Source organism: Fringilla coelebs (genome assembly GCF_963513975.1).
Source record: "Fringilla coelebs genome assembly, chromosome: 15".
Lineage (NCBI taxonomy): Eukaryota > Metazoa > Chordata > Aves > Passeriformes > Fringillidae > Fringilla > Fringilla coelebs.
Window position 1 is genome coordinate 3,753,072 of NC_140041.1, and position 21,967 is coordinate 3,775,038.

At 48.8% G+C, this 21,967-nt stretch overlaps 1 protein-coding gene across 1 annotated transcript in view; it reads left to right on the forward strand.

Moving 5' to 3' along the window:
• The window catches only part of NRG2 (neuregulin 2), a gene marked incomplete at both ends in the record, with an annotated part of 155,102 nt that overhangs the window by 127,195 nt on the left and 5,940 nt on the right, over window positions 1-21,967 (forward strand). Inside the window, 4 exons of the mRNA XM_084215654.1 lie at window positions 8,157-8,215; window positions 16,483-16,506; window positions 20,783-20,885; window positions 21,752-21,875. Of these exons, the coding sequence (XP_084071780.1) occupies window positions 8,157-8,215; window positions 16,483-16,506; window positions 20,783-20,885; window positions 21,752-21,875 (310 nt within the window). The remainder of the gene's footprint in view (window positions 1-8,156; window positions 8,216-16,482; window positions 16,507-20,782; window positions 20,886-21,751; window positions 21,876-21,967) is intronic.

Consider the following 21,967-nt stretch of genomic DNA (forward strand, 5'->3'; position numbering starts at 1 on the left):
GCCTGAGGACTTCCCTGCATGCTCATTCTCAGTGGGTGTTTTTATCATTAAATCTCAGACTGAAGATAAGAAAACCTGGCTTTTGAAGTGGTGTAATTTTAGAGTTTCTGGATCCTAGAGGATAATAGCTATTGAGGAATGCAGGAGCACTTGAACTGGAAAGTGTTTCCCATAAAATGGCTCTCCCAGTGACGAGGGTGATTTTTGGGGAAGATGCTGATGAATAAACAGATGATAAACTTCACCTTTGCCTGCAAACAAAGAGCTGAGACATTCCATGGCTTCCTCATTGCACCAAGGCAGGAGATCTGCTGCTGTGGTTTGTGAAAGATGCAGGATAAAGGAGAGGAGGCAAAGACACAGGCTTCCAGGTTCATTTCTGATCTCTGCAACAGCAGCCTTGGCCCTTCAGCCTGACTGTGTCTCTGAGCCAGGAACATGGAAAAGATCAGTGGGTTCTGCTCACACCCTCTTCAAGTGCTTTGGAGATCAGCTCGAGCCCCGTGGGCAGCTCAGCCAGGTGTGCTGCTCACCTGGAGCACAGCACGTGTGTCCAGGGGCTGTTCCCATGTCCCTCTCCCAGTCAGAGCCAGCCAGGGGGGATCATCTGGCCCCTGTGCCAGCTTCCAGCCCTCCCTCACTGAATGCTCAGGGGGTTCTATCCCCTACCCCAACACCCATGGGATGTTCCCAGCCTTTCCAGTGCCAGCTCCCAGAGTTTTGGAGCGTTCTTGGCACCAGCCTGCCATCAGCTTCTTGGGGTGGGTTCCATTCTCGCAGATGCCCAGGAGCACAGGAAATCCTTCCTGAAGATATTCCCCCTGGCAGTCTGGACCAAAACCAGCAGATGAGTTCTCCAATAATTTCTTCTCCTGATGTGGTTCATGCTCGATTTGCAACAAATATTGCCTAAATTGGCAGCTGGCTTTTTATTATTATTTTATAACAGGCTTCCCAGAAACGTGTTCCTCCTGGTCTTTTAAATCCTCAGGAACAAAGTATTTGCTTGTAATCCCAGTTCCTCCCTCCCTTTTTAATACACTTCAGACAGACCTTGGATAAAGCATTTTCTTCACTGAGGAAGAGCCCAGAATGGACTTGGATTGTTCCAGAAATTGTGTCTTCCTGGACTGTGTTCTTCCACAATTTTATCCTTAATTTGAAGTAAATTCTACACATTCTGGTGTGAAAGGAAACCTGAACATAAAGCAATCTGTGCTGCTGTCCTGACTCTGCAAACAGACCACCTGGAAGTCAAATGGGAGAAGTGGGACCTGCCTCAAATATTCTACAAATTTTCTGCACAAACCTGGGAGATGACAGAGCCACACACGGACAGAACTGACTCAGCAGCCCTTGGAAATTAAAAAGCTCCAGAATCTTGTCAGGAAGAATTTCTCGATGCTTCTCCAGATCATTTTGCTCAGAGAGGCCTGAGCAGCTGGACTGCAGGACAGGGACAGGTCTGAGCACAGAGGGGATGCACACAAGGAAGTCTCCAGGCCCTGAGCTGGGGCACACAGCAGTGGTGTCTGGTTTGTGGGGCACACAGCAGTGGTGTCTGGTTTGTGGGGCACACAGCAGTGGTGCCTGGTGTGCTGGGCACACAGCAGTGGTGCCTGGTTTGTGGGGCACACAGCAGTGGTGCCTGGTTTGTGGGGCACACAGCAGTGGTGCCTGGTTTGTGGGGCACACAGCAGTGGTGTCTGGTTTGTGGGGCACACAGCAGTGGTGCCTGGTTCCCTGGGCACACAGCAGTGGTGCCTGGTTTATGGGGCACACAGCAGTGGTGCCTGGTTCCCTGGAGCACACAGCAGTGGTGTCTGGTTTGTGGGGCACACAGCAGTGGTGCCTGGTTTGTGGGGCACACAGCAGTGGTGCCTGGTTCCCTGGGCACACACCAGTGGTGCCTGGTGTGCTGGGGCACACAGCAGTGGTGCCTGGTTCCCTGGAGCACACAGCAGTGGTGCCTGGTTTATGGGGCACACAGCAGTGGTGCCTGGTTCCCTGGAGCACACAGCAGTGGTGCCTGGTTCCCTGGAGCACACAGCAGTGGTGCCTGGTGTGCTGGGCACACAGCAGTGGTGCCTGGTTGGCTGTGCCCAATCTAACAGAGTGTTGGGATGACTGGCAGTCTCTGCTCTTGGATCTGCCTCCATCCTAGAGAGTCCTTGGCACAACTCAGAGCACTTGGAGGCTGCTGGGTGCCCCACAGGGCTGTGCTATCCAAGGAGCAGAAATGCTCTTTTCCCCAGTTAGGTCTTGGCACACACGAGGAGCAGTTGGGGTCTTTCCAGCCAAACGAAGCAAGCAAGTCAGGTCTCATCACTGCAGAGCCTCCTCTGCCCACTGAAATGCTCTTCACATCTCTTCTGTGTGGTCAGTGGAGTCAAAGTGATCTGCTCTGGGCCAGGATCTTGTGTGGGATCAGAAGACTTAAAGAGCATTGTGGAGCAACACCCCCACATCATGTTGGACCAGTTGTGCTCACAGGAATCAGGCTGGATGATTTGCAAATGTGAGACATAAACAGGGAGCCTGGGTTTGGGGCAGGTCAGAGGCCTGGACCACCTCAGGCAAAAAGTGAAAGTCAAGGAGAGAATAAAAAACAAAACAAAGCAAAAGGAGAAAATATCAGATCATTTTAAAAATGTTTGATGGATCCAAGTCACCGATTTTCAAAATCACGTGTTCACCTTGTCCAAGCATATTGTTTCCTGCAGATTTTCCCAGGAAAGAGAAAGATCATCCTGAGCTTTTGGCCACGCTGCCAGCTCCCCTGTGCTTTCCCAGAGCACCATCCCAAGGTGTGACTGCCACAGGGATGCTGCATGGCCGTGGTCCCCCTGGCAGCACTGTTTGCTCAGCTGCCCTCTGGCATCTGGAGCTGTTCCACCCCTCCCAGTGGCATTTGGTCACACCAGCTGCTCCCTGCAGAGCCACAAGGACGTCACTGTGCCAGGGGTGCAGGAGCAGCCCCGTGGGGAGGTGTTGCAATGTCCCTGGAAGTGAAGAGTGAGGGGTGAAAATCTCCACATCCTGTTCCAAATCCCCCAAACCAGCCAGGACTCGTCCCTTGGGGTTTGCATGCTGTTTGTCTTGGGTGCTGAGAGCAGGTTCCTCTCCAGGTTCAAGTGGCCCATCTGTGCCTGCAGCTCAGTACAGAGGCTGCACCAGCCCCTTGGGGCCCATCAGAGTGTGGGAGCTGATCCTGCAGCAGCCAAGGCTCAGTGGGGGCAGGACACGGGTGCTGCTGTCACTGAGCCCAGCAGTGGGTGTCCCTGAGCTTTGGACTCCACTCTGCAGCAAACATGCCTTGATTAGCTGCTCTGGAGAAGGCCTTTGTGTTTATTCTGGTTGCTTTCTCTTCTTCCCATCAGTGATTTGGTGGAGTCCAGCCTTTTGTGGCTCTCCAGAGCCTGATCATCTGGGACTGGTCAGGGGACAATGACAGAACTGTCTTCTTTTTCAGCCCTTCCCACAAAAAAGCAACGTGCTTGAAACATTTTTTTTTCCATTTGCTTATTTCAGTGCATTGTGTCCTCCTGCTATGGCTTGTCTTTATCGTGTCATTTTGAAGCACCTGCTCATTCACATTTTTATGTAGCATGGATTGCTTTATGAGAGCTACTGAATCTGGCATATCTTAATTAAGATCTGGGGGTGCAAAAGAAATGTGCCTACCATTGCAAGATTTAGAGCAACAGCTGGACAGAAAAAGTTTTGCTTCCAGCAGGAAGACAAAAGTAGCAAATAATAATTAACAATAATTATTGCCCTGCCCTGATACGGGGCAAAATGTCAAAGTTCCTCAATTTTCAGCAAAAAGTGCCCAGCAAACATCATAAAAATGAGTCATCCAAACTATTTTGGTTTGTGCTTTTTGAGATGTTTTATTTGACTGATCATCTTACTGCATTTTTGTTACCATGTAAATATCTCACTGCAATTCATCCCGAACCCAAGAGCAGAATTTTGCCGATGTTTTCCAAATGGGGTTATTAAAAAAACAAAAGGCCTTAAGGTCGAAATTAAAAGAATGGGATATTTTCCAGCAATAACAGAAAACAGAATCTGGACAGAAAAATCTCTGACCAGTTTTATCAATGGCATTTGCAAATCATTTTCAGAGGTAGCAATTAGGCACAGAGAGATGGAGTTAAGCAGGGGCAGTTTTGGGAGTCTCCAGTCAGGCTAGAAGGGGACAAGGTGCTGTCTGCAAGGGGTTGGGGCAGCCTTGTCCTTCCCCAGGGCCATTCCTACAGACAAACCCTGTCCTCTTCCCTTGGGAGAGACTCATTGTGCCTCTGTGAGTGCACCAAAAACTCCAAAGGGGATGTTGGAGGGAAGTCCACCACCTGTGAAGCCCCTGCAGGAGTCTCCCAAAGAAAGAGGGACTTGGTTTTGCTGGGCCAGCCAGAACCTCTTGAGTCCAATGTGCAGGAAGAAGGATGCCAGGATCAATACCAGCTCACAGCTCTCAGCTGCAGTGAGCCTTAACTTTCAGGTGTATCCCTCACTGCAGAAGAGCTGCCCTCACCACAGGCAGCAGATTTTAATGCAGAAGGGATGATCTCTGCTGCTCTTCCTGTCCAGACTGGGAGACCATGTGCCAAGCACGCTGGAAATTTCCTTCCTTGAAGTCACATCTGGGGCCACAGTCATAAATAATAAATTATCTTCAGCAGCCTAGAAGTTAGAGACAGATTAAAAAAAAAAAAAAAGAACCAAAAGCACTGAAAACTCTCAAAGGTCTTCTGGTCACTGCTTCTGCCTGCAGCCTTGCTTATGAGGAGCCAGAACCCAGGTATGCAGGGGTGGCACATTGTGTCTTGACAGCTTGTACACAAGCCTGAGAGGTGACAGAAGGTGCTCTTGTTCAGGGGGGCATTTTTCCTGTCACTTCTCCCAGTGCTGAATCACTGAGTAACTAAAGATGAAAATCCTAGCTGTCCTAGACACAGGGAAGGCAGTTGTCTACTGCCTTCTGTCTTGAGAGCTCTCCTCCCCACCCACGCTTGGCTGACTGCAGAGATCTGAAGATGGGCTGTATGGTAGCTGTCATGGCATCAAAGCTTCCTTGACACCTTTTTGTTTTGCTTTTTCACTTCTTACCAATTCCTTTCTCTGGGCTTTTATTTCCTTCCACCAGTTTTCCCATAATTTTTGGTCTTTCATGCAGCCTCAGTCACACTGGAGTTCCAGCCTCGGCTGACCCCTTGCAGGTGTGCACCTGAGGTAATTTTAGCTCCTTTCTGACAAAACACCCCTTTTTGGGGTGGGTGGGACAATTGCTTCATTCAGCAGCACCCTTGAAGCCCTTTGGTGTGCTCACAACATCCAGGATTTGTCAGATCCCAGACAGAAGGGAAGCACCTTGCAAGCTAAACTGGATTCCCTTGAAGACTCTGTGAATAAGTTCCTGACTTTGTCAGAGGTGATGAATAAACTTCAGAAAAGGATTGGGAAGACACCTTCTCTTTTGGATTCCTTGCTCAAAGCCCAGTGCCATCTCTGAAGGGTTTCTCCAGTCCTGGGGCTGTTTTTGTGTGTCTGTGCCACCCAGTGCCTCAGGTTTGTGCTTTTTAATTGACAATGGGGCATTTTCTTCACTTCCCAGCACCAGCTTCCTCTGCTTCATTGCAGGGAAGCCAACAGGCCCCATGTCTGATGGTCACCCCTTGAGCTGAGCTTTCCTTGGGAGCTGGCTTGGTATGGCTGGTTCATCTCCCTTTCCTGTGCCCCAAGATGAACATCCAAGAATAAGAAAAAAGTGCCAATTTTTCAAAGGTATTTCCCTGACTTGGGACTTCAATTTTCAGTTTCAGAAGTGACTTGGATACTGAGAAACTGAAGGGTATGACTGGAGAGCTCAGTGCAGCCTCATGCCGAGCCATGCCCTAAAGTTCTCCATGAGCAGTTTGGGGTGCACAAATAGCCCAGCACACTCTCACTTAGAGGTGTGAGCACAGGTCCCAAAAACCCAGATCCTGACCCACATTTGCCCATGGCAGTGAGGGTGCAGCAGGGTTTTTTTGCACAGCTCAGGCCTACCCAAACTACAGTGAAATCCAGCAAGAAATCAAATGCCAAAGCCAGGTCAGTGGATGTCCATGATGAAGTACAACTACTGAAAATCAAGGGTTTCTGCATGGAGCCTGGACCTGGATGTGGACCTGGACTTGGACCAGGATCAGGATCAGGATCAGGATCAGGATCAGGATCAGGATCAGGATCAGGATCTGGACATGGACATGGACCTGGACCTAGACCAGGATCTGGATCTGGATCTGGACCTGGACCTGGACAGGGACATGGACCTGGACATGGACCTGGACCTGGACATGGACCTAGACCAGGATCTGGATCTGGACCTGAACATGGACAGAGACCTGGACCTGGACCTAGACCCGGACCTGGACCTGGACCTGGACATGGACCTGGACATGGACATGGACCTGGACCTGGATCTAGACCCAGACCTGGACCTGGACATGGACCTGGACCATCCCCCAGCAGATGCACAGCAGATGCAGGAGCAGTTGCCTGACACTGCTGTGTCTGCTCCAACCTCCTGCTGTCCTTTGAAGTGGCCTGGCCAGGAGCTGAGCCACTGACATCAGATTTGGCCTCTGATTCATCTGTTTTTTCCTGAGGTGTCTTTCAGTCCCTTCCTTGCTGACCACCAGCAGATCACTGTGAGATTTTGTGGGTGGCATCTGAGAGTGAGGAAGGTCTGACATGTGCCAGGCGCAGAGCTTGAAGCTCCACTCACAAAAGGTTGAAAAACAGATGTTAAAATGCCATAAAGACAAAGCCCTCTTAAGCTCAGAGGAAAGAGAGGTCTGTTGAGAAGGGAGAGAGTTGTGGGACAGGGAGGTGAGAGTTAGGACTTCAAGAAAATCAGGGATCCTGTGCAGGACTATCCAAGGAATATCCAGAAGATGTGAAGTGAGAGAGGGAGACAAGTGCCTGGGGGAGAAGTGTTTGACCACGCCAGGCTGGGCTCCCATTGCTTCCCAGGCTCACCTGCAGCTGCAGAGGGTGACAATGCAGAGGGTGCAGGTGCTGCTCACCTGGCTGGTCCTGCAGCTCCTGCTGCACCTCTGCCCATGGGCCTGTGCTCCCCAAACCTGGCCCAGCTGGGGAGTGCTCTGGGGAGCTGCTCATGGGCTGGTGCCAGTGCCTGGTGGCCCTTGACTGCAGGGCACCTTCCCTGCCCCCGGAGCGTCCCGTGAATGTGTAGCTGGTACCCATGGGCTGGCACACCTCAGCCCATCAGGTGACCCAGGACAGAGCCTGAGAGAACCTCTCACAGCATGTGAGACCCCTTCAGCTCAGCTCAGCTTTCTTCTCTGTCCCTTCCTCTCTGTTAACACAGAGACTCTGTACATGCTTTCTCTCTAACCACCCCTGGTACTTCTGGGGTCACCACGGGGAGATGCTTTCCACACCCAACGCTCACTGTCGCCTCAGCAGCTGCTCTCTGCTTTTGGTGCCTCTTGCCAGTCTGCAGAGCAGCTCCACGGAGTCTCTGAAAGTAGCATCCAGCCCATCTCAGTCTTCCTGCCAGCTGGTGCTTGTAGCAGGTGAGAAGGAAGGAGGCAGGCAGAGCAGAGCAGTTCAGAGCAGGAGGGGTTTGGCTGCCTGCTTGAAGACCCAGGCCTGAACCAGAGCTGGAACGCTGATATTGCAGGTGCCTGGTGAAAGCAAAGAGTCGATATGCATGTAAAGCCTTTATTTTTTCCATTCATCACAATGCACTTTTTATTTCTGACCTTAGCCTCAAGAACTGTGCCAGACATGTTCTGTGATTTCTCCCCTTTTCCCCTCCAGATGTCCAAATGGATTCTTCGGACAGAGATGTTTGGAGAAACTGCCTTTGCGATTGTACATGCCAGATCCTAAGCAAAGTATGTTTGAAGACAAAAAATGCACCACACTACTTAAACCCTCCCGGGCACAGCGGTGGATGTAGAGTGCTCTAGTCAGGGATGGCTCTTGGTGTCAGCTTTGGGTAGGGCTTAGGGCTGCAGGTAAGGGTGAAGGCTGAAAGCAGGCAGAGAGGAAGGGATCAGAAGGGGCCTCAGTTCAGCCTGTTTGGGTGTCATTTTGCTATCCTGTTTCTCTCTTTCTGGTTTTCTCTCTTCCGGTAGGTGTCCGATCGAATTCACAGGAGACCGGTGTCAGCATTTCGCAATGGTCAGCTTCTCCAGTATGTCTCTTTCTACTTCTCTCTCTCCTTGTTGTTGTAGCTCTGTGTCATGTCCTTAAAGCAGGTTCTTCTGTTCTCCAAGAGCCCTCTTCCTGCCTTGTGCACTCCCAGCTCTGCTCGGTCCTAAGAGGAGCTGTGACCGTGTCCAAGAGGAGAGCTGGGGCTCCTTACCTCCCCGTTTCTTAGAATGGGCTCTGCTTTCATTTCTGATTGAGCTGAATGCTGCTTGCTCTTTTCAGGCAAAATGCAGAGTTCACGTGGTGGGTGTGCTGTGTGAGATGAGCCTGTGCTGTGTGTGGAGCTGGGCCTGCCAGCGTTGCTGTCCTGACATGGACTGTGCTGTGCAGGGCAGGATTGGGCATTTCCCCTGTGCTGTTCAGGGCAGGATTTGGGCATTTTCCCTGTGCTGTGCAGGGCAGGATTTGGGCATTTCCCCTGTGCCATGCAAGGCAGGATTTGGGCATTTCCCCTGTGCCATGCAAGGCAAGATTTGAGCATTTTCCCTATGCTGTGCAGGGCAGGATTTGGGCATTTTCCCTATGCCATGCAAGGCAGGATTTGAGCATTTTCCCTATGCCATGCAAGGCAGGATTTGGGCATTTTCCCTGTGCTGTGCAAGGCAGGATTTGGGCATTTTCCCTGTGCTGTGCACGACAGGATTTGGGCATTTTCCCTGTGCTGTGCACGACAGGATTTGGGCATTTTCCCTATGCTGTGCAGGGCAGAATTTGGGCATTTTCCCTGTGCCGTGCAAGGCAGGATTTGGGCATTTTCCCTATGCTGTGCAGGGCAGAATTTGGGCATTTCCCCTGTGCTGTGCAGGGCAGGATTTGGGCACGTCCCCTGTGCTGTGCAGGGCAGGATTTGGGCATCTTCCCACCACTCCTGCAAGGGGGATGAGAGTCTCCTTGAACCAAAGGAGGAAATCACAGCCAGGGTGTGACTGCAATGAAATCACTTTACAGTCTGTGGCACAGAGGTCACCTGGTGGCTGCCACTGCCTCGGGGCTTCCCACCCCCAGTGCCATGCAGGATCCAGGATAAACCTGCCAAATGGGCATCAGACTATGTCCCTCCTGGACACAGAGCTGGTCCTGTCTCTCCTAGTGGTTGGACAGCCTTGCATATGGGACTGAGCCTAAGTGCAGTGACTGAGGGTGTAAATACCCTAAAGCCTTTGCACTTAGTGCTCCCCAGTTTCTAGTTTCCAGTTCCTACAGGTCTCGCTTACAGACATAAACAGCTCATGGTGGTCAAGGTGGATGATTTTTCTGGGTCCCTATTCAGTGTCCCAGCATCAGTGGGATCCTGGTCTGGGTAAGGACTGCCCTGGAAGGAGATGCAGTTACAGTGCAGGAACCCTGTGAGCCTTCTGTGAGTGTCCCTGAAACCCATCCTGCCTTTGTGCTGGCTGACTGGACCCACCACAAATGGTGGGTGTAAAGAGAGGCTTTTTAAAAAGAGCCAAAAAGAGGCTTCAATTAGTGGTAACCAGAGGAGAAATGCCTCTTCAGGATGGCTCCTTGATTGCCAGAATGCCTCTCCCACTGCTCCTTGAGGAATCCTGCAGTCCTCATCCTGGACTGGAATTGCAGGAGCCTCATTAGCACGTGCTAATAGCTGGCAAGTGCTGGAATTAGACTCCCTTGCATGGAGCATACAGACAAGATGCAAATGGACTTTGTGGGGCCCTTGGGACAGCTCAGTGTTTTTACATTGCCTTTTGTTCCAAATTGGCTTCCCAAGCTGAAACCTCCATTGATTTATCCTCTCAGCCTCCAACAACCAAGCAAGCTCTTTTTAAAATGACAGCCCAAAATGTTCCATTTTGATCTTTCACCTGGTGCTAGAGGGTTTCCTTCCCTCTTGGAAGCCCTGGGTGTCAGGGCTGCAGCCAGCACTGGGATGCTCACCCCGTGGAGCTGATTTGTAGCACGTTTCATGAGGTGGTGTCCAACGGGCTTAAACATTATTGCTGCCACGCTGCAAAACCAAAACAGGAGTGAAAATGAGTTTTATGTCAGGAAAATGCCTTTTGAGAGCATTAATGGCGGGAGTAAACAGCATGTGGGTTTTCCCCCAGCTTGCAGAATCCAGCTTTTTATGGGACTGAGATTTGTTTTAATTTTATTCACGTGTTGGAGGAACAATGTCAGCTTTCAAACTGACACATGTACATTTCCTTACCTCAAGTTTGCTTTAACCACAGCATAGTAAGGTAAAAACAGCTCAACAATCCAGGCTACCTGTCTGAACTTGGATAAAATTCATATAAGAAGATGATTCATACATGTTTATAGCTGTTTTCACTTTCAGGTCACAGTTGGGTAATATAGATAGCAGCAGCACTGAAGAAAAGCTTGCACTGAACTTTCTGTTTTTCCGAGTAGGAAAGCATTTCACTCAAGTGTGGACCCTGCAAATGCTTGCCTTCTCCTTTGATCAATAATTAGGGCACAGCAGAAGTTGCTGATTTTCCATAATTCACTCAATGCTTCATCCCATATAGGTTCTGACAGGTCAAAAGCTGAAACAGATTAAATGAGGTTCAGGCATTTCCACTGGAAATAAAATAGCTCTGTCCTGATTCATGTTTTGAGAACACTGCCAGCATTTGACAGATACTTAAATAAGGACACCTATATTGGTGTTGTTTTAAATGTATTTGGGGTATTTCAGGTTTTCAGGCCTAGATTGGATCCTCCTGATTCTTTAATATGAATATTAAGCATGACAATGACTTTTATTAGGTATATCCCAGGGCTGAGTGAGAGTCTCTGCAGAGTGAGCTCAATTGAAGGTGCTGTTCTGAAAAGATATGGCAGATACTTTGCTGAATTTGGGCCACAGATGGAGATGGTGCAGCATCCCAGCAGACTGGCAGATGTTGTGTGTCCTCCTTTTGGGAGCAGCTTCCCACCTCTCTGCTCTAAACCCTTTTTCACATTTTGCTCAGGTAAAACTCCCCATGTTCTCCAGGAGTTCAGGCTGCCTTTGTCTCTTTGACAGGTAGCTCTGGAGGTTTATTTTTTCTGATTGCCCAAAACACCTGCTAGACCACATTAAGATGAAAATTAGGTGAATTTAGATAGGTTTTCTCACATGGGATTTTTTTTTATGCTGCTGTTCCAACCATATGAGCAGGTGCCTACTGCCAGCCCTTCTGGATATATACACCACTGCTTGAAAATGAAGAGAAAAATGTTAAAGATGAGGGTTTTTTGGTTTTTTTTTTCAATGTCAGGCTCACACTGTTGCTATTTTCTACCAGATTGGGGCACAGAAACTCACTAGGAATTGCATTAGTGGGGTAGCTGAGAGAACCCCCAGTCTGTCCCAGCTCTGTCCACTTATAAGGCTGATGGATCAAGGCTAGGAGATCATTTTGTTTAGAAAACATTATAGAGGGGCATTAAAGCAACAGTTAAATCAGTTGAAATTTAAACTGCAGGGAATTAATGGCAGTGAACAGAGGGGACAGTGATTGTCTGCAATTGCTGTATGAAACAGGAATGCCCTGGCAGATGAGAACAGGGAGAGTTATTTCCACGGCTGATGAGTCATTAAATCCTCTTGCTAAAAGGTTTTTCACATCGAGGTCCCCATGGCTCTGTGTCTCCACAGACAAACTCGTGGCAGCAGCTGTCAGGGGGCTCCTGGGGCACTGTCCCTGCAGAGGCACAGAGCACAGGTGTCCCTGTCCCTGCTTTGCTGAGAGTGGGACACCTCAGACTCCTGCTCCCCAGCCAGAATGAACCCATGGCAGTGCCATCCCTGGGGTGTTTAGCCTCTGCAGCCAGATTCTCCTCTCTGCTGGGACACATGGCTGGAGAGTGCATCAATGTCCAACAGGGTCAGGAATTCTCCCTGAGAGCTTCTGCTGGAGGCTCACCCAGGGCAGAGCTGCCTCCTGGTCCAGCTCCACGGCACAGCTAGGGCTTGCAGCTTTCCCAGAAGACAGAACCTTGTCCAAAATCATCCTTCCTTCTAAGAAACTCTTTTTTCAAAGTTGTGCTGGCACCTGTGTTTCACAGCTGCCTGTTCTACATCAGATCAAGATTTACCTCTATCTTCTGTCTTCTACAAGCAACTTTTCAGGTCTTTGTTAAATCCTCTTGGAGGTTTACCAATAACTTGCCAGGCTTTGGGCTGGCTGGTGGTAAAGGTTTTGTAAGACATGTTGGCAGCTATTTCAGTCCTAGTGCAGCTGAGATCCTGCAAGTTAAACGTGGTCAGCAGGAACATTTGTGTTTCCTAAGTCTGCACATTTGGATTCTTTCCACTTGTGATTTATGGAACAATTTAGAAAATTGGGATAAAGTTTTATATTTATGCTTCCCCCTTGCTTGTAGAAACTGAAACTTCATCTTAACTTTGCTGTTTATTCATCTCCACAAATAATCATCACCAATCTGGAGGACAAATGTCATACCATTCATCTTGGTTAGTGAAACATTTTCATTTTCTATTTTGTGATCCAATTAAAATTGCAGGCTGTAGGCTGCCTGTAAACACCCTCAAACAGAGCTGACATTCATATGCAATGTCATCTAGCACAGTCTCCATTTTTACCCCATATTTAATTCTTGGTTTCTTTACAAATTGAATTCTAATTCTCAGTTGGAGCCTTCCTCCTGGTCTGCTTGGGCACACAGAGCAGGATTTCCAGCAGGTGTCCCCTGGGAGAGCAGCTTTGCCTTCAGCTGTTCCCACAGCAGCACCTGAGCTGGCTGCAGTGCTGCTGGCCCTGGGGCAGTGGGGCTTCACTGGGTTCCTTGTTTTTCTGGAGGATGGTGCCTCTCCCCCAGCACTCCCCAGGCTGTGCCCAGGGCCACCACCCTGGCAGGTGAGAGTGACCCCGGGTGGCCTCTGGCTCCTCGTGCTCAGGTGAGGTGTCCTGGTGAGCAGAGGGATAAATGCACCACCTCAAGCTCTTCAGGAAAGGTCTGGATCTGAAAATAGAATTTTAGCTTCTCTGTTCACCTCACTCATTCAGCAGTGACTTCCTACCTGCTGTGCCTGCAGTACAAAAATGATAAATGAAAGATTATTTCTTCATTTGACCTAAATTTGTGCTTCCTCCTCCACCTCTCACTCATCTGACCCCCAAACCAATATTTAGCAGCATTTTAAATTCCACGGGCATTCTGCAGCTCCCATCCACTGCTGACCCCTGAAGTGCAGGGTGATGGCTGTGCTTTGGTGTGGCTGGGTAATTGCAGGGTGTTTGTGCTTTAGCATGGCAGGGTGATCCCTCTCCCCAGGACACAGCACAGGTTCCCCTTGGGATCTCCTAAAGTTAATGGCATGCTCCAAATCCGCAGCAGATTTTGATCACTCTGTTCTTGTGTGTTTGGACTCTTGATGCCAACCAAATTTGTTTGAGTGCTGCAGAACTGGAGAAGGTGAATGGCTGTAGAGCTTGTGGAGCATTTACAGACTTCCTGTTCCTGGAGATCCCAGTGTCACCCAGCTCCTGACACAGGCACAGTGTCCTCTGTCCCCATCGTGCCCTCCTGCCCTGCATTGCTCCCCGTACACCCTGGGAAAATCCCGAATCAGAGACCTGCAAGTGCTGCTCTTGTCAACACAATTGATTAGCAACAAAATTACCACCAGTTTATTATCCTGCTAGTCCTCAGATGTCAGTTCTCCACTTTGTTTCCAGCTTTGGAGCATGCTCTGTGTCCCAGAGAGAGTATTTTGAGGGAATAATGTGCAGTAACTAAACATCAATGTTCTTGGACAATCTGAAGACCAAGTGAGCACAGCCACAGCTTTCACAGCTGTTTGCTAAGGCTTTTATCCCTTTAAATCATCCTATAAATCTACAGTTCAGTGAGAGTCATCTTGCTTGAGGTGTTGCTCCTACAGGAATACTTTACACTGAATGTTTTTGTCTGTTCATCTTTTAAAATAACTACAATGCATCATAGTCACAAAGGCACTGCAGATGAAGTAGATGCAGGACTTTGTCTTTTGTCTGATGCTGAGAAAAAAGATTTTCAGAAAGATACAGGAGGCACATTTGGAATGAGACTTTCCCAAAAAAACCCCTCATGTCCCCAGTTCAGGGAGCTTGGGGAGTGCCACAGCAGTGCAGGGTGCTCAGGATGTGTGCAGGGCAGACAGGAGGATGATGAGGATGATGAAGGTTTTGAGAAAAATGCTGTGCCCATTTCCTCAGCCTACAGCTGCCATCTCAGGGCTGTCTCACCCCAGTTTATTGGAGTGGTAGCCCTTGGATAAATTGCTTCCAGTGAAGCTTGTCCTGTTGAAGCTGGAGAGGACAACAAGAAATGTGGAGAGATTTAGAGGGCTTGGAGTGACAGAACAAGGGGGAACGGCTTCAAAGTGACAGAGAGCAGGTTGAGGTTGGGTATTAGCAAGGAATTCTTCCCTGTGATGGAAATGAGATGCTGGCACAGGTCTCCCAGCCAGCTGGCTGTCTCTGCTCCCTGAGCCTGGGGAGCCAAAAAAGCAGCAGCTCTCACATGAGAGGGGCTCCAGCTCCTCAGGTGCTGCCCACCACCTCTACTCTCACAGGCGTTTCTGAGTTTGCAAAAAATCATGAAGATGTTTTGAATTGCATCCATTTGCTGCTGCAGATGTTGCAGAAAATCCTGGAACAGGGAGGAATGTGTGTACACAGATGGACCAACAGGTTAGATTTATGGATGAAACTTGAGGTATCTCTACATGCATTTGTCAGTGTCAGGGGAAAAAGCTCTGTGCAATGGAAGGAAGACTTAAAGAAAGGTCAGGGCTTGATGTGATAGCCAGGTGGTTTAGGATGAATATATTCTGTCCAGTTCTTTGCTGCCCACCACATTATGTCCACGTCACTGCCACAAAATGTACAAAAGCACAAAAGGACTGTGAAATGCTCTGTAAAGTTTGCCATTCTTTTCACACAAATGTGGGATGTGAAGCAGAGAGCAGCCAGGTTTTGTGGCCTTTAAATTCTACAAAAACTTAAAGAACCCCAACTTCCCCCTACAAAAGCCCCCCCAAACATCAGCCCTGGTTTGAAGAGAAGAACCTGCTTTAGAACACGTGTTTACATGTTCTGTAACAATTAGTGCTAATTCCCACCCCCCCCCCCCACCCCACCTAAATTTTGAACAGCACTGCAAAAGAAAGCCAATATTTCTGTGCAGCAAAAAGCAATTCCTATGGAAAATATAGTAAACAAATCTGGACATCTCCAAGCTGCAAATAATCTTGTGTGTATGGTGCTTGGGAGCAGCAGAGCTCACTTTTGTGTGTGGTGGTAAGTATGGAGAACTTTCATGTTTATGTAAGAAAAGCTGTCTTTAGGTGATGTCTGTAGCAGGAAAATGACTAAAATTCAGGATACCTGTTTTGCACTGTTGGTTCATTGGACAGACTCCTGTGCTTAGCACTGGCTCTGCAAGACGAACTGCAATCTTACTTGTGCTGAATATGAATCTGAAAGCACAGGCTCCCGTTTGGGCTTTGTGCAGCACACTAAAGCCAAGCAGAGCCACGGCAGGAGTGCAGTGTGGAAGGCCTCAGGCTGGAGGGGAGCTTCCAGTGCCTTTTGCACTTTGGGATGCGTTGCCTTGCCCGGGCACCTCGTCCCTCGCAGCGCCCGCGGTTGGCAGGGCAGGGCTGGCAGGGCTGGCAGGGCAGGGCACGGAGGGTTTGTGCTGCCAGGGCTGCTGTGCCCTGGGCTGGGTGAGCTGGGCAGCAGCAGGGGCTGGCCAGCCCCTGCAGGAGCCCCCCCAGCCCCGTGCCCAGCTCCTCTCTGCAGCACAGCCCCGGGCACTGCGGGCGTGGGAGAGCAGCCAGGGCAGATCTGCCCTGTGCACAGGGAATGAATGGTTTTTACCAGGCTCATGCAGTCTCTATGTGTTTTGACCTGTCAGGAGTTGTTTCAGAACAAGTGTACCTTTCCTATTTTTTTTTCTTTTTTTTTTTTTTTTTTTCCCCTGCCTAAACAGTGAATTCCATATCAGGTACTAACAAACATGGCTCATCACGAAAGAATTCATAATTAACTGAAAGAATTCATAATTAACTTCCACTGCAATTTGTTTGGGTCTTTCTTTGCATAACATGTGAGTTGTGGTGGGGGTTTGAAATGCTCTGAAGCATACAGTGTCTCTGTGTGAGTGCTGCTGAGCCTACCAAAAGCTAACCTGCTGTAACTGCACAGTGTGTGTGTTTGTATTTTAGAGTTCTCTGACAGACCTGTTTTTCTTTTTCTCTTTCTCTTCCTTGTCTTCTTTCTGCATTGGCAGAGCATCTTGGATTTGAATTAAAGGGTATGGAACAACCATTCATTTATTAATCAGAAGCCATTAAGAGCTTCCAACATTATATTTATGGCTTTAATGGGATGATTAAAAAATCAGCTGTTCTGTTCTCTTCCCTGGCACCAAGATAGATGTTTGGATTGAAAAAAACAAAACAAAACAAAACAAAAAACCAAACAAAACAACAACCAAAACCAAAACCAAAACAAATTCTGAGTGCAAACCTATGAAAATGCAGGTGTATTTTTAGCAGCACTTTTTTCTTTGTTCCAAGCAGCAGTGTGGTGTGTGTGGCACGACTGGGATGTTACAATTGCCATACATCTCCATTCAACATGCTTTTGTGTATTTAACTGAAAACCTGGGGTCTTGTGTCCCTCCAAAAGGTTGCCAGCAGGCACTGCCTGGGGACAGGCAGGCATTCCAGGAATGGGAAGAGAAGTTCTAGAAATATCAGGGCTGTTATAGAAATTGCCATCCCAGTCACACTAACCTCCACCAGATCCTGCAGAGGGTCAGGATGAGCTTTGCCATTCCTCCTCCCAAAATTTAGCAGCTCGTTTTGGTTCTTGGGCAGGATGAAATTGTGCCAAGAAAGGTGGCATGGGACAAGTTAGTCTGGAAAAGTATCCCAGGGAAGTCAGTAGCTGCCCATGAGAGTGGAGGGTGTAATGCTGAGCACCCCAGTGGCAAGCTTGGGAAAACACTGCAGTGAGTTAAATGCTTTCAAAAATATCCCCTTTGGGCATTTACCTGCTCCTGCCCAGTTACTCATAATCATATAATTTTCTTTCCATTCTCCTCAGTCTGGTTTTAGATATATATCAAGTTATCCCTTGAATAAGCACTTGGGAAATCAAATCTTTGAGGCAAGTTTTCCCTGGAGGGTGCAAGCCAAGAGCAGGGAGGGCTGGTCAGGAGGGAGCAGAGGGGTTGGGCAGCCTGGGATGCTGCAAGGGGGTTGGAACAAGATGAGATTTAAGGTCCCTTCCAACCCAAACCATTCAAGGATTCTGTCACGGTTCTATGATTGATCACTTAACCCAAAAGCATTGGCCTGGCAGTGTCAGCCAGAGCAGATCTTCACATGAAGATGCTTCAATTCCCTTTGCTAGAGGTATGAAGACACCAGTCTTCCAGTTGTGGATCCTAAATTGGGGAGGGATCATTGACTAACTGAGTGGAGGGACATTGACTAACCAAGGCTGGATAAATGTATCTCCTTTATCTGCTGCATGTCTGATCCCCCAGGACTGGCGGGCATTCCCCTGGAGCAGGAAATGTGGGAATTTTATAGTCAGGGAGCTTCAGAGAAAGCGGTGCTGCTAATGCCAATACACTTGGACAAACCTTCCAATTGAGGATTTTTGGCATCCCTTTTTTGTTGACCTTTTGTCCCGTTCCCATCCATTCTCCATGTCACCACGGAAGCACACACATCCTGTCTGCAGTGTCTCTGCCATTTGCCTGTCACTGTCCTGCCTTGCTGTGACACCATGGCTGCCCCCTGGCTCTGTTGTGTGGCACCACCTGGTTTGTTCTCAGTGTTTGCTGCTGTACAAGTGATGCTGCTGCTGATGAAGATGTGTTTGTGGAGCGCAGAGACACAAATGGACCTGCTCTGGGATCTTACCTGCTCAAATACAAAGCTGCAGCCTGCACTCTCATTTCCTTTCTGTGGCTGTTGAGGTGGTTTTGCCCCAAGTGATTAGTGGGAGTGATCCTTCCATTTGTCTTGTCTCAGGGTTTCTGATTAAAACTGGAGGGTTTTCTTTAATTTTGCCTGGGTGCTATTTGAAAAGTGCCTCAAAATTGGAGGATTAGATTCTGCAAATGAGCTATTAAAAAAATATAAAGCTTTGCTCAGCCTCATCTGAGGTGTTGCTTGGGCCACTCCCCCCTTCTGTTGAAGAGGGAAAAATTTCTCAGTACCAGTGTCTCTGGTCATGCAAAGTGAAGTTACTGTTATTGAGCATCAGCTTTAATGAGATGTTGGGAGCCAAGCTAAATTGCTATCAGCAGATCATTCAATTTTTAGTTTGCAGCAGTGATGCACAGCCTCACACTTCACTGCTTCATGTAGCAGAGCTGTCAGCTCGAGACAGGGAGGCCAAATCTGCATTTCTGATTAACTGAAACATTCCCCTGCAACCCAGGTGAGGGTTCAGGACAGTCAGACCTGCCAGAGTCAGGGTCCCAGACTGACATAACCACCAGAACAAAGGCTGGGATTTGAGCCTTGGCCAAAGAATTTTGTCCTGTTATAGGTAAAAAAAAAAAATCCCATCCAAATAAACAAACAAACAAAAAAACCCCCCAAACAAACAACAAAAAAAAGCAAACACCCCCCCCCCCTCCATAGTTTTAATGTCTTTATTCTTCCTTCCTCCTCCATGATTCAAAGGCAAATATTTCTGCTTAGGGAAAAAAGTCTTTGTAGCAAAAAGCATTGCTATTGAAGAATTTTTGCTGAAAACTGACCCCCCCCCCCAGCCTTTTGCTTTCGGGTTTTTTTTTTGTTAAAGTAGTTTTCCTGAGAAGTAGCAAAATTCTTGCCCAGTGCCATCCACATAACCAGGATGTGATCCCAGCTGGTTTTCCTAATTTGTATAGAATCTCTGAAGGAGATTTTGTATAAAATCCTGTCTGAAGGAGGGAGCTGTACAACTGTAATCCAGCTCCCAAAGATGTGCAAGAGCAAAAAAATCGTGTCTGCCATGGTTGCTGATGCCTGGGCTAAGGCACCCATACCAAAGAAACATGTCCTTGAAGGAGGAGTTTCACCCAGAGTGGGCTCTTCCCTCATTCCAGCTCCACCTGGTTCCTTGGAAGGGAAAAAAAAGCCCATAAGAAAGCTTTTTAAATTATATTTTGCATCTTCATGCCAGGGTAGTTTTTCTTGCCAGTCCTTGTTTACCAAACCTTTCTCCATTGCCATTTTGAGAGTGAGAAAGTGATAACCATTTTTCCAAGCACCTTTTTTTTTTTTTTCCTCCAAAATTGCCTTTTTTAACCTAGAATGGCAAGCTGAAATTGTTCTAAATGTCCAGTTGTCTGGAATGTTTAATTCCCACTCACTTTATTTTTTTTTTTTTTTGCCAAAGTCTAGTTCCAGGGGTTTCTGGGACCAGACCAGTTTCTCTCCTTGTTTTGTATTTGAGTGTTTGGTGGCACAAGGGGTATCACATGGTCTGTTCAAAGTTTTTTCAGTGGTGTGGGGAAGCACACTGAGCACATCAACCATGGCATGACTTTTATTGCTAATCTAGACAGAAAAAAAAAAAAAAATCAATGAATGTTAAAGGCACAAACCCCAATAAGTTTAACACAGACAGACAGTGTGGTGGCATGAGGACTTGGTTCATAGCCCCAATTGCCTCCTGCTCTGGGCAGGGGTTGCTGGATGTCACATCTGCTCCTCTGTGGCCCCAGAGGAGGAGGTGTCCTGGCCATGGTGTTGCTGCCTAGGTGCAGTGCAAACTGGGCATTTCCTGGGAGCTTTGGTGGAAGGGAATGAACCACCTCCCTTCCAGCCTGGTCTGGGGTTTGTGGCTGGCTCTTCTGGTTTGACAGGCAGCCTGTGACACTTGGTGGTGTTTGAGAGGCAGCAGCAAGCTGCTTACATTTTGTGTGTGCCTCTGAGCTACCTGATGCAATGGTATGAATCTCCTCCTAGGGTTCCATTAAAAATCCATGACTGGTTCCTGTATTTTAATCACTCCACTCCCTTTTCTTTGCCTGACACGCTATCACTTTTCCATCCTCATGCTGCTTTTTGACTGTTCCAGGATGTCCCTTTCAGCACCTGCATGCTTTGGGGTCTGTTGCTCCAGGGCATGCAGCTGCTGGAGGCAGAGGCATCCAGAGCCTGGGGTCAGGGATCACAGGGCTCCTGTGTGTGCTCCTGGGGAGTGGGGCATGCTCCAGGGCTCCTGTGCCAGCTGGTCAGGGCACCAGAGAGGGGGGATCTGCTGGAAGGGAGAGGAGATTCCTGGGGCTTTGTGAGATTAGCCACTGTGGGAAAGGAAGGGAAGGTGAGAAGTGTGAGTGTAGAAGGGGTGAGCTACTGAGAGAGGGCAAAGGCACAGGGAGACAAAAAGGGTCTTTTGAATCGAGAGGAAGGTTGGGCCAGCTGGGCTCAGGTCTGGGGATTGGCAGGAGGATTGTAGGTCTGCCTGAGCCCTGTCCTCCGTCTCACCCCCATGCAGTGCTGGTTCCCCTGCAGCCAGAAGCAGCCCAGGTGCTGGAGCCCATCAGTAACTGGTTCCTTTCTCTCCATTTGCAGAAGCAGAGGAGCTCTACCAGAAGAGGGTTTTAACCATCACGGGAATCTGTGTTGCCTTGCTTGTGGTGGGCATCGTCTGTGTGGTAGCTTACTGTAAAACCAAGTGAGTATGGGGGGCTCACAGGCAAGAGCTGGCTACAGGTCAGTGAGTGGCAGTGCTCCTGTTCCATGCTTTTCACCCAAATGCTAATTCTAGGAGATGATGTGCTTTGGTACTGCCAGGAAGGTCTCGTGCAGGAGGCCAGTGGAGCTGCCTACCAGTCTGTGTGTGAATGGGATGTTTTCCTGGCACCATTTGCTTGTTCCCTGGAACACCATTTTGCCCAGCCAGGTGATGCTGTGTTACAGGGAAAAGCTGGCCCCCGAGCCAGCAGCTCAGCTTCTGCCAGCAGAAGCACACTGGGCTGTTGTGCAGGAGCTGTGGGCTCAGCTGGGCACATTGCAGGGACTTCCAGAGCAATCCTAATGGAACAGGAGGCTTGGGAACCTCTTTCATGGACAGCACTTTTCTCCCTCCTCAGCCTGCACCTCAGTTCAGAGTGCCCCTGCAGTCAGTGGGTCTTGTGGAGCAGATGTCTCACCCTGGGCATGGGTAGGCTTTGCCGCTTTGTCCTTCATGCAGGACAGGTCGAGTGCTTTGTCACTAAAGACAAGTCAGGATTCACTTCTCCTCCTCCCCACTCTTCCTCTCCACTGCCAGCAGGCTCTGCCAAATTGTGCTGGGCCTTGCCTTGGAAAGGGGACCCTGGACCCAGCCTCCCAAACTGTCCATCAGAGGAAAAGTTGACCTTTTGTTTGGAAAAGCAGTAGGGGATGATAAGCGTTGAATGCCTTGTTTTGTGTTGTTTGCAACTTTCTGCAAATACTACTGGAATATTCCCATGTTGAAGACTTGCCTTCTCTTTCATCTCTGGGGGCACAGAGCCCCATGAGAGAAGGGTTCCTAATAGATTTTTTTCTGTTCTAAAGGAAACAAAGAAAACAAATGCATAACCACTTGCGGCAGAACATGTGTCCTGCTCATCAAAACCGGAGCCTTGCCAACGGGCCAAGCCATCCACGTTTGGATCCTGAGGAAATCCAAATGGCTGATGTAAGACCCTTTGCCTCCATCTCCCTGCATGCTCCCGAGGGGCTGTATTCTGCCAGGGGTTTGACGTGGATGTGTATCCTTACACACCTGCG